The sequence below is a fragment of the Pantherophis guttatus genome, chromosome 10, assembly GCF_059756535.1.
Source record: "Pantherophis guttatus breed Tessera chromosome 10, ASM5975653v1, whole genome shotgun sequence".
NCBI classification, from domain to species: domain Eukaryota; kingdom Metazoa; phylum Chordata; class Lepidosauria; order Squamata; family Colubridae; genus Pantherophis; species Pantherophis guttatus.
This window is the reverse complement of record NC_142072.1, coordinates 18,262,574-18,274,789: the sequence shown is the minus strand read 5'-3', so window position 1 is coordinate 18,274,789 and position 12,216 is coordinate 18,262,574. Positions and strand designations below refer to the sequence as shown.

Here is a 12,216-nt window from a genome sequence, read left to right as displayed (position 1 = left end):
TTAGCAGAGTGATGGCATTCGTGGAAAAACTGTTCTTGTGTCTAGTTGTTCTGGTGTGCAGTGCTCTATAGCGTTGTTTTGAGGGTAGGAGTTGAAACAGTTTATGTCCAGGATGTGAGGGGTCTGTAAATATTTTCACAGCCCTCTGTTTGACTTGTGCAGTATACAAGTCCTCAATGGAAGGCAGGTTAATGATATTATTAAATGCCTATTTTTTTTTCTTTTTCCTTCGTCCCACTGACACTGGGGGATTGTTAAACATCTAAGCGTTGTAGAGGGATTAAAAGGTAGAACTGACCCATTCAATGTGTTTGGCCCATTTAAGAATGCTTAGTGTGCCCCATATATGCCATGTGGGAACTCTTGGGGTCCATAGTTAGCACTTGTTTATTGATTAATTGATGATTTTTATCCTGCCTTTATTATTTTATAAGTAACTCAATGCAGTAAACATACTTAATACTTCTTCCTCTTTCCCCCCACAATAGTAACCCTATGAGGTGAATTGGGCTGAGAGTCAGTGGTGGGGACCAGCAGATCGGGCAAACTGGTAGTGGCTGTGGCGGGAGACTCCGCCCACCCACCTGGATGTCTCTGCACATGCGCAGAAGCATCGCACGCGCAAGTGCGCATGCACCTATGAGCGAATTTTTGATTTTTGAGCCAATGGGCAGGCTTTCTATATTTGGGCAACAGGGTGGCCTTCAGAAGATACCCAGAACTCAATCGCCAGTTTGTGAATGCGGACAGTTATTTAGATAATCAGTCCAGACCTGGCTAGAAAGGCTCATGTTTAGAATTTTAAATGACACTTTAACAGGAAAATGGGAAAATCAATAGGCAGCCAATTGCAGTGGTGTTATAAGTATTATATGTTTTGGCTGCTCAGCTCCCACACTTGAACAGCTGTGTTTCCAAATCATTTCAAGGCAGCTTCACGTCAAACAGGTTGCTGTGATCAAGAATGTTTGTTCTTGCTGCCTGATGTCGTTCTCCCAACGAGAGGAGCAGAGAGATGATTTTAAGACAGAAATGTTTAATCTGAACACACCGTCGGAGCAGCTGACAAAAGGAATGGGATTGTATTTTTAAGTGATCTTCGAGCGCAAGGATGAGGCACCGTTATTGCTGATTTGCCTGTGAAGCTTTAATGTCGGAATTTGGAAATGATGAAGGATTTCATGTGAGTGTGTGTTTAGCTGAAAGGATGTTGGTCCTTTCCCTCTCCTTGCTGAGTTCTTAACATCTTTCCTTTTCTCTTTTTATTTACTTTTGTCTCTTTTCCTTCTTCCTCCTTCTCCTTGTCCTCCTCCCTCCACCTTTTATTTCTCCTTCTCCCTTTGCTTCTCCTTCTCCTTCTCCTATTTCCCCTTCCCCTTCTTCTTCTCCTTTTTCTTTTCTTCTTCCCCTTCCCCTTCTCTTCCCCTTTCCTTCTTCCTTCCCCTTCCCCCTCTCTTCCTCCTCTCCTTCCTTCCTTTCTTCCCTCCCTCCCTTCTCCCCCTCCCTTCCCTATCCTTCCCTTCCTCCCTCCCTTCTCCCTCCCTCCCTCACTGCCTCTCTTCCCTCCCTTCTCTCTCCCTGCCTCCCTCCCCCTTCCTTCCCGTATCTCTCTCTCTCCCTCCCTCCCCCTCCCTTCCCTCCCTTCTCTCTCCCTCCTTTCCCTCCCTCCCTCCTCCCTCCCTCCCTTCCTTCCCTCCCTCCCTCCCTTCTTCCTTCCTGTATATATCTCTCTCTGCCTCCCTCCCTTCCCTCCCTCTCTCCCTCCCTTCCCTCCCTCCCTCCTCCCTCCCTTCCTTCCTTCCCTCCCTCCCTTCTTCCTTCCCATCTCTCTCCCTCCCTGCCTCCCTTTCCTCCCTCCTTCCCCCTTTCTTCCTTCCTTCCTTCCTCCCTCCCTTCCTTCCCTCCTTCTCTCTCCCTCCCTCCCTTCCCTCCCTTCTCCCTCCCTCCCTTCTTTTTCTCAATGTTCACAGGATATCCTACTGTACAGCAGACAAAGTACATGACAAAGTGTTTGCCTACATTGCTCAAAGTCAGCACAATGAGAACCTGGAGTGTCATGCTTTCCTCTGTTCCAAGAAGAAAATGGTCAGTATTAAGTGGAAAAGTCACTGGTGTCTTCATTTATTCAATTCATATGGCTGCCCATGTGGCATTTCCAGTTTTCAGTAAAACCATCCCCATTGTTTCACTTAACTGTTTCACTTAGAGGCATTCATTTAACAACCGCAGCAGCCAACGTACGCCCGTCGTGTTTACTTAACAACCGCCTCAAAAAAGGTCATAAAATGGGGTCAGTCCCATGACCAACTTTCAGAACTCTATTATAGTTCTAAGGGGAGAATTACCTGTACAAGGACTTTCGTTTGGAGGGGGTTAAGCTTTTATTTGCTTTGCTTTGTTATTCGCTCACAAAAGGACAAAAATCTCCCTAATAGCTATTTCTAATTTCGGTGCGGTGTTCAAATGTCCTTGAAAACTTTCCTTGCCAAAGATGTCTTCCCTCTCCTTCTTCTTTTTCCCTCCTAGACAAAAAAAAAATGCCTGCTAATTTGACATTAACAGAAATATGAAGACAGGCTGCACATCTTCAGGGCATGGACTCTGTATGTCTATTTTTTACATCTTCGGCATATAATTACTCTGTATTTTTAGCGCCTGGGCAATTCACAACATTATCTGGGTCTATTAAACTTGATTTGAATGTGACAGCTGAAATTGTAAACAGCTGTGAAGAGTTTCATACTTAATTACCATATTTAAGGATTTTTTTTTTCCTTTTTCCCCCTGATAAAAAAGTACTTTGCTCCTCCACCAAAGATTTAAATGGCTCTGACAAAATCTCTTTTTTTTCCTTTCATGTCATGCTGGCACAGGTTCAAATTTTGTCTGTTCTTCTAAATAGCCCCATCGCTCGCGTTTGTCCAGCATGCCAGCCAGCTAAAGGGTGGGAGGTTTTACAGATTGGAATCCAAGTTTCTCATCAGTATCATAGAAATGGATTTTTTTTTTGGCTGGTTTATGGCATCCATTAATCTATAAGGAAACAAACTGTGTGTGCAAAATCCTCTACCTATCTATTTATTTGTCATAACTTTCTTAGACAGAGCTGCTGTCTTAGACTAAATTATAGTTCTTGTTCAGGCATCTTGATAAGCCATATTTTTTCTGAGTTCTGCCTGGAACATATTATCCAAGTCCACAATTGTGTAATGCTATATACACTATTGTTTTTGCTATATATAAGGCTACACTTGGAATACTGCATCCGGTTTTGGTTGCCATGATGTAAAAAAGATGTGGAGACTCTAGAAAGAGTGCAGAGAAGAGCAACAAAGATGATTAGGGGACTGGAGCAGGGGTGAAATGCTCCCGGTTCGGACCGGATCGCCCGATCCGGTAGCAATGGCGGCAGGTGGTTTGGAGAACCGGTAGCAAAAATCCCTGCCCCCCCCATGCCCAGCTGAGCTGCAGGATAATCAGAGGCTTTTTTTTTAACTTTTAAAAGCATTTTTTCTACAACCTCTTCCGATGAAAAAATGCTTTTAAAAGTAAAAAAAAAAAACCTCTGATGATTGCGCAGCTCAGCTGGGATCATCAGAGGCTTTTGAAAGCGTTTTTTTCCTGCAACCTCTTGGCCGAAGAGGTGGTTAAAAAAATGCTTTGAAAAGTCTCTGACGATCCCAGCTGAGTTGCCTGATCGGCAAAGAGGTATTTTTTAAAAAATACCTCTGTGCCGATCAGACAACTCAGCTGGGATCATCAGAGAGGCTTTTTAAAAAATACAAAAATTCTTCATAAAACATATGAAGAACGGTTGCAGGAATTGGGTATGTCTCAGTGGTGGGTTTCAAAATTTTTTACTACCAGTTCTGTGGGTATGGCTTGGTAGCTTGGTAGGCTTGGTAGGCTTGGTGGGTGTGGCAGAGGAAGGATACTGTAAAATCTCCATTCCCACCCCAATCTAGGGGAAGGTTATTGCAAAATCCCCATTTCCTCCCAATCAGCTGGGACTTGGGAGGCAGAGAATAGATGTGGGTGGGGCCAGTCAGAATTTTTACTACCGGTTCTCCGAACTATTCAAAATCTCCGCTACCGGTTCTCCAGAACTGATCAGAACCTGCTGAAACCCACCTCTGGTTATGTCTAGTTTAATGAAAAGAAGGACCAGGGGTGACATGATAGCAGTCTTCCAATATCTCGGGTTGCAATAAAGAAGAGGGAGTCAAGCTCTTCTCCAAAGCACCTGAGGGCAGGACAAGAACCAGGGGGCGGGGGGGGGGGGAAACTAATCAAGGAGAGAAACAACCTAGAACTAAGGAGAAATTTCCTGACAGTTAGATCAATTAACCAGTTGAACAACTTGCCTCCAGAAGTTGTGAATGCTCCCCGGCCCCCCCTGCACCCCATTTTCTGCCTGGACAGCCTCCTGCAGCGAAAATGGAGCCCTGGGGAGGGGGGCACACGCATCCCCCCCCGTGCCTTGTTTTCGGCTTGGACAGCCTCCTGCAGCCCTCTGCCAGCAAAAATAGAGCTCCCTTTAGCTCCATTTTCGCTAGCAGAGGCACTGCGGGCCAGTCCTTTGCTGAACCCAAGCTAGCCCTGTGGGCTAGATCTAAGCAGTCTGTGGGCCAAATCCGGCCCACGGGCCTTGACTTTAACACCCCTGTTCTAGAACCTTATTTACACCCTTAAAATATATGAGGCTTCAGTCATATCCCCCTTTCCATTCTGTTCTCTAGGCTGTACATACTCAGTTATTCCAATCTGACCTGATACGTTTGTTCCTCAGACCTTGTGCCATTTTTATTGCCTGTCTCTGGACTCACTCAATCTTATCCATACCTTTTATTAAGTCCAAACTGAACACAGTATTCCAAATGGACTCTGACTAAAGCAATAGCAGTAGCACTTAGACTTACATACCGCTTCATGGTGCCTTACAGCCCTCTCTAAATGGTTCCAAAGTCGGCATATTGCACCCAACAATCTGGGTCCTCATTTTACCAACCTCAGGAGGATGGAAAGCTGAGTCAACCTTGAGCCGGTGAGGATCGAACGCCTGACACTGAGCTGAATTAGCCTGCAATACTGCATTTTAAAGGGATTTTTTTAAAGGGACGCGGTGGCTCAATAAATAAGACGCTTGTCCATCGAAAGGTCGGCAGTTCAGCGGTTCGAATCCCTAGTGCCACATAAAGGGGTGAGCTCCCGTTACTTGTCCCAGCTTCTGCCAACCTAGCAGTTCGAAAGCACGTAAAAAATGCAAGTAGAAAAATAGGGATCACCTTTGGTGGGAAGGCAACAGTGTTCCATCTGCCTTTGGCGTTTAGTCATGCTGGCCACATGACCATGGAGACGTCTTCGGACAGCACTGGCTCTTCGGCTTTGAAACGGAGATGAGCACCACGCCCTAGAGTCAGGAACAACTAGCACATATGTGCGAGGGAAACATTTACCTTTACCTTAACTGCATTTTAACCGCTGCCCCACCACAGCTCCTTGCCCTATATAGCAGAGTTTGGACCTCTTTTTCCTGATGATGCATCCCAGAACTTCCACTCATTTAGGATGGGAGGAAACCCCCAGTATTTGGAAGAATTAACTTTGAGTGGGGTACATCACCTAGAGTCACTTTCATATGAGATAGGCAGCTATATAAATATAACACCAAAGCCTGTGATCAATCAATCAATTATTCAATTAATCAATCCCTCCCCAGTTACACCTAGGAGGGTTCAGCCTGTAAATCTAAACACATAGTAGTAATTTATGGTTGGATATACACAGACATAGACACGCAGACACACACACACGGCTATTATTCCACACTTCAATTCTAAGTTGAGGTATTAATAGAGGTGAGAAGAGAAAGAAAAAGTGATATTCAAAAACAACCCAACAACTCCATATTTATTTCCAAAAACGATCTGTACTAGGCGAGATAGAGGTCTAGAATTTATTTGCAAAATATTTCAGGTTTTATCTCATTTCATAGGAAAAATAGACTCTTTTTAACCCTGTAGGCCACATGGAAGGGATCGGCTGGGGAAGAATATTTGAATGAGAAATTATACAGTAGTTCAATATGCTGGATAAGTAAGATGGTAGAACCCTGGGCATTTCTTGTTAAATGTTTTGCAATACATAGTATGTATTTGATTTGCATTCAGAAATTTGTATTCAGTATTTTCTAGACTTACAATGGCTTAAAAGACGTTATTAAAATGCAATAAAACTCTGCACAGTGTGGAAGAATAGCATAACACAGTATACCACAAGGGCATATGAAGAATAGCTAATAATAAATAACAACTGAATAAAGGTACCGACCTACTATTTTCTAAAAGCTATGTTGAGTGAATCACTGCAGCTGTTAAATTAGTAACCCAGTTGTAAAGTGAATCTGGCTTCCCCACTGACTTCTGATAAGCAAAGGTTGCAAAATGTGATCACAGGACCCCAGGACACTGCAAACGTCATAACTATGAGTCAGTTGCCAAGTGCCTGAATTTGGCAATTTGAGAATGCTGCAATGGACATAAGCGCGAAAAATGGTCATAAGTCACTTTTTTCAGTGCCATGGTAACTTCAGACGGTCACTAAATGAACTGCTGTAAGTCGATGTGTACTATGTGTACTTTGGGGCTTCAGATCTTTTTATCTCAAGGAAGTAAGGTACCGTGAGTAAATTCTCTTGGGAGGATCTCCCTGAATAGGTCAAATCTGTTTAGAGTGGGTGGTCTTGCAAGTAACTCGGTGCCTAACCATATAGGACTTTATGTCAAAGTTTACTTTGACTCGCACATGGAATCTTATTAGTAGCCAAAGCTAAGTAACCCCAGTTAGACATAATACGATAATTGAAACTGATGTCAGTCATTAAGCAAGTCAGTTTGGACCAATAGCAGCTTCCAAGTAATTTTTGAGGTTAGTCCCAGGTAGAGCATATTGTAGTAGTCTAATTGCATGATGAGCTGTAAGCTACCCAGAGATGGTTTGATACAAAATGAACAGCAGATAAATTTAATAAATAAAAATAGTGATGAGTGCACGGAATCTGTATAGCTACCCTGTTTCCCCGAAAATAAGACATCTCCTGATAATAAGCCCAATCAGGCTTTTGAGCGCATGTGCTAAAATAAGCCTCCCCCCGAAAATAAGCCCCTCCCCGAAAATATTTAAATGCAGAGCTGGAAATCAGGTAAGACAGCAAGAAGAGCCCCATCTTGCTCCATGCACCCCAAAATAATAACACCTCCCCGAAAATAAGGCCAAGCACTTATTTCGGGGTTCAAAAAAATATAAGACAGGGTCTTATTTTCGGGAAAATACGGTAATTCTCCTGTTTCAGGGAAGACAGCAACTGATAAACTAATTTCACTGATAGAAGATAATATTTTCAGCTCAGGGTTGAGCCGTGGGCTCCTTGATGCTCTCTGAGTTCGGCTAGCACTGATGATGTTACCTAGTTTGGTACTGAAACATTTGCAAGAAAACAACCAAGCTCAGAGAGCACCAAGGACCTCACGGACTGATTGTAACTGGTCAATGAGCCTCCCAACTAGGGTTCCACTTGTCACGAATCAGGAGAATCTTGTAAATCCTGAACCTTCTGCCTCAGGTATAAAAGACATGAACAAAATTGCATATTCATATGTACAGTATGTATGCCTAGAAAGAGAGACCACTACCATGTTTCCCCGAAAATAAGACCCTGTCTTATATTTTTTGAACCCTGAAATAAGAGCTTGGCCTTATTGCCATGCACTCAAAAGCCTGATTGGGATTATTATCAGGGGATGTCTTATTTTGGGGGAAACAGGGTATGTATGTACAGTATATATGGTGGGAGATTTCAGCTTAAAGACTTAAAAGACATAATAAGACATGAAGAAATATGGATCAAGGTGGCAATCTTGATAGGATTGAAGATGTTCTCTGATGTCCCACTCTTTATCTGCCTCACCCAACATCCTGTTTTGGTCTTTTCCTTCTCAGAATGCATTTCTTTCTGTTCGTTTTTTTCCTTTCCAGTTTTCCCAATGTTCTGTTATTTCTTTCTTTTCCCTCCAGAAATTGTACCACTGCTGTTCAGCAATTTTCTGTTGAATTTGAGCTGTTTAGTCCTGCATGAGGGGGGATTGGAAAGAAGGAAACCTGCCCGGTAACCACAGGTTGCCCCTTCCCTGACAGGAATAAAGAGTGAATAACTGCAGCCGGCCCAGGCTGTTGCAGGACTTAAGAACAAGGGAATTGAGCAAGCTTAGTTAACAGCTTTGGGGCGCCATGGCTCAGTGGTTAAAGATGCTGAACTTGTCAGCTGGAGAGCTGACAGGCCGGGTTCAAGACCCGAGCGCTGCGTGATGGGATGAGTGCCTGTTCCTTGCTCCACCTCCTGCCCACCTAGCAGTTCGAAAGCATACAAGTAAGGGGCGACATGATAGCAATATCAGTGGTGGGTTTCTACCGGTTTGGGAGAACCAGTTTGGGAGAACCAGTTTGGGAGAACCAGTAGCAGCTGGATGTCATCACAGACGCTCTGTGCATGTGCAGAAGATTCTGCGCATGCACAGAAGCGCCGCACGTGAGTGAAATGATCGTGAGCTCGCGCATGCTCACAGTTCTGAACCGGTAGCAGAGATAAGTGAAAGTCACTACCGAGCAGTATCCCTGTCGCAGGGGCTGCCACAAAGAAGAGGGAGTCAAATTATTCTACACAAAGCACCAGAGGGCAGGACAAGAAACAATGGATGGAAACTAACCAAAGAGAGAAGCAACCTGGAATTAAGAAGAAACTTCCTAACAGTAAGGACAATTAATGAGCGGAACAGCTTGCCTTCAGAAATCATGAGCACTCATCACTGGTGTTTTTTAAGAAGATACTGGATAGTCACTTGTCTGAGATGGTATAGGTTCCCCTGCTTAAGCAGAGGGCTGGATTAGATGACCTCCAAGGTCCCTTCCAGCTTCTCTTTTTCTTTTTCTTTTTCTCTTTCTCTTTCTCTTTCTCTTTCTCTTTCTCTTTCTCTTTCTCTTTCTCTTTCTCTTTCTCTTCTCTTCTCTTCTCTTCTCTTCTAAATGCAAGTAGATAAGGAGCTGTGGTGGTGCAGTGATTAGAATGTAATATTGCAGGTTAACTCTGCTCATTGCCAGGAGTTCGATCCTGACCGGTTTAACGTTGACCCAGCTTTCCATCCTTCTGAAATCAGTAAAATGAGGACCCAGATTGCTGGGGGGCAGTGGGCTGACCTGTAAACAGCTCAGAGAGGGCTTTAGAGCAGTATATGAAGTGGTATATAAGTCTAAGTGCTAATGCTAGTGCTATAAATAGGTACACTTTGATGGGAGGTAACAGCTTTTTGTGCGTCTTAGTGTATAGTCATACCGACCATGTTACCACGGAAGAGTCTTTGGACAATGCTGGCTCCCTTGGCTAAGAAAGGGAGATGAGCACTGCCCCCTAGAGTCAGATACGACTGGACAGAAGAAACCTTTACTTTCACTTAACGGCTTTGTAGCTGAGGAGGAAGTTGAGAGCTCCGATTAGCAAAATATTTCCTGCATGACAATCTCTATGTTGTGATGCAGCCACTGTTCCGTCCCTGTCCCCACACACACACAAACAGCCAGCCAGGGGTTAAAGAAGTACTCACACAAGGTTCGTTATCAGGAACTTGGCAGCAATACGATAACCGTCTGCCAAGTGCTTTACTACAAGAAGAGGGAGTGTTCCTCCACCAGATAACACCAACGAATACACACAGTTTTCAAAACAGTCCAGCTCAAACATGAAACCTTCAGCAGATTTGGCGTTGTACAAAGTGACTAGCCAGAAGTTAGCTTTGTCCATCACAGAGTCTAAATGGCCACCACACTCTCTTATATAGCCTGTGGGGTGTAGTCCAGTGACTCAGCTTAATCCCTGGCACGCCTCCTCATCTGCTGCAAACTTTTATCTCGCCTTCGTTGGCGTGGATCCAGGAATGACTTATCACCCCCATCGCTGTCATCGGAGACACCTGGCTCCTGGTCAATCTCCTCTCCCTCAGCAGACACCTGAGGCATTGCCAGAGAGGAGGGTCCTGGAGAGGGAGGCCTGGCCGGCTCCTCTCCTTCATGTTCGGAGCCTTCTTCCTCCGATAAGATAGGCTCGGAGGATGGAGCCACAACAGCCACATTGCAATTGGCGTTAATATGGCATAAAGGCGGACAGAACAGAAAGAAATTCAGAGAAGGAAACTATCAATTAACGTAGTTTTAATTGTGTCAATTTAATCTTTGGGCCAACTAATAAAAAAGTTTAAATGCATAAACTTGTGTAAAGTCGAATGCAAGGAACAGACTCTGAGCTTAACGTCAACCATGGTTGCCTGTTCATAATACCAGAATTGCCCTTTGAACATTTTCCTTAATAGGTTTATTTATTCAAAATATTAATTGCTATGTTTAGACAGGTAACTTACAACTGGAATTGAGCCCGGAATTACAATTGTAAATTGTAGTGCTCATAAGTCAAGGCATCCCATCTCTGGATTCAAAGTTACGACTGTTTTGTAAAATGGTCATTAAATTCCATGGTTGTTAAGCGAATCCCCTTTTCCCAGTGGGGGTGTTTTGCAGGAAAACCGGAAGTAAAAACTGGAAACTGGCCCCAAAAAATATATCATAAATTTCAATCACATGACTGCGGGATGCTGTCATAACAGCCATAATAACAGTGAGCTGATTGCCAAGGACCCAAAATATGATCACATGGGCATGGGGGTCTGTGCGGCCATTGTAACTCCCAAAACAGGGCGTACAGTAAGTAGCTCTTGGGAGGTCAGTCGTAACTTTGAGCAGTGTTAAGCAACCAGTTGTAAGGCAGGACTAATTTTGGTCACCACACTATAAAAAAGATGTTGAGACTCTAGAAAGAGTGCAGAGGAGAGCAACCAGGATGATTAGGGGACTGGAGACTAAAACATATGAAGAACGGTTGCAGGAACTGGGCAAGGCTAGTCTAGTGAAGAGAAGGACCAGGGGAGACATGATAGCTGTGTTCCAATACTTGAGGGGCTGCCACAGAGAGGAGGGGGGGTCAAGCTATTTTCCAAAGCACCTGAAGTCCAGACAAGAAATAATGGATGGAAACTGATCAAGGAGAGATTCAACCTAGAAATGAGGAGGAACTTTCTGACGGTGAAAACAATCGATCTATTGAACAGCTTGCCTTTCAAAGTTGTGGGAGCTTCATCACTTGAGACCTTCAACAAAAGATTGGACTGCCATTTGTCAGAAATGGTGTAGGGTGGAGCGGGGTTGGGGGTTGGGGTTGGACTAGATGACCTGTAAGGTCCCTTCCAACTCTGTTAATCTGTTAATATCCCTCTTTCCATTTTTGGGGATCTCTCAGTTACGTTGAACTGAGAGTTAGGGACTAGAACAAAGCTGTTTCCTTCAGATTCGTAAAAGACCTATTTTAACTACTGCACCATGCTGGTTTACGTTTAAAAGGGGGGATTTTTTTTCAAAAAAAAAAATGAACTTTCTATAGGCAAAGCAATTCTCTATAAACTCTCCTCTTTCTCTTCAGAGAAAGGTAGACAAGCCTTCCAAATAATTGTGTGAATTCACCCAAGGTTTTCTGCAGCTGCCTCCGAAGTCTCTGTAGCCAAGACTGCCAGCTTCACTATTAAATTAAGTCTTAACCGGTGTGGGACCGACATAGTTGTAGAAGGAGCTCCTGGTTTAACATCTCTCCTTTGCTGTCTTCAGACCTGCAAAAGGAGCTGCCTATTAGTGCCCCATTATAATTGCTGTTCTATCTGTGTTTTTTTTCCCCCCCTTCTCTCCCTCCAGGCCCAAGCCGTCACGCTCACAGTTGCTCAGGCTTTCAAGGTAGCATTTGAATTTTGGCAGGCGTCCAGGGAAGGTGAGTGTGAAATTCAGCTACTCCTGATTGTCTCCTTATAGTCAAATAAGAGGGTTGAGAGCGGCTGTGGTTTTGCTTTTTTCATTGTTGTTCTAAACATTTGAGCTTCTTGTGGATCATTGTTTTTTGGGTTTTTTTTTTTTTGTCAGTGTGTTTAGGACACTGCAGGGAAATGCGTTGCATCAAATTTGGACAGTTCTGTTCCTCTTAAGTACAGGTAGTCCTCGACTTACGACCACAATTGAGCCGAAAATTTCTATTGTTATACAAGACAGTTAAGTGAATTTTGCCCCATTTTATGA

At 43.9% G+C, this 12,216-nt stretch overlaps 1 protein-coding gene across 3 annotated transcripts in view; it reads left to right on the top strand.

Moving 5' to 3' along the window:
- Positions 1–12,216, top strand: part of LDLRAP1 (low density lipoprotein receptor adaptor protein 1) — a 129,658-nt gene that overhangs the window by 50,412 nt on the left and 67,030 nt on the right. For all 3 annotated transcript variants that reach the window (XR_015729450.1, XM_034413504.3, XM_034413505.3), the window contains exons 4-5: positions 1,971–2,085; positions 11,842–11,914. Coding sequence is in view for 2 of the 3 variants with exons in the window: in XM_034413504.3 (XP_034269395.2) it covers positions 1,971–2,085; positions 11,842–11,914 (188 nt within the window). In the remaining variant the exon portion in view is untranslated. The remainder of the gene's footprint in view (positions 1–1,970; positions 2,086–11,841; positions 11,915–12,216) is intronic.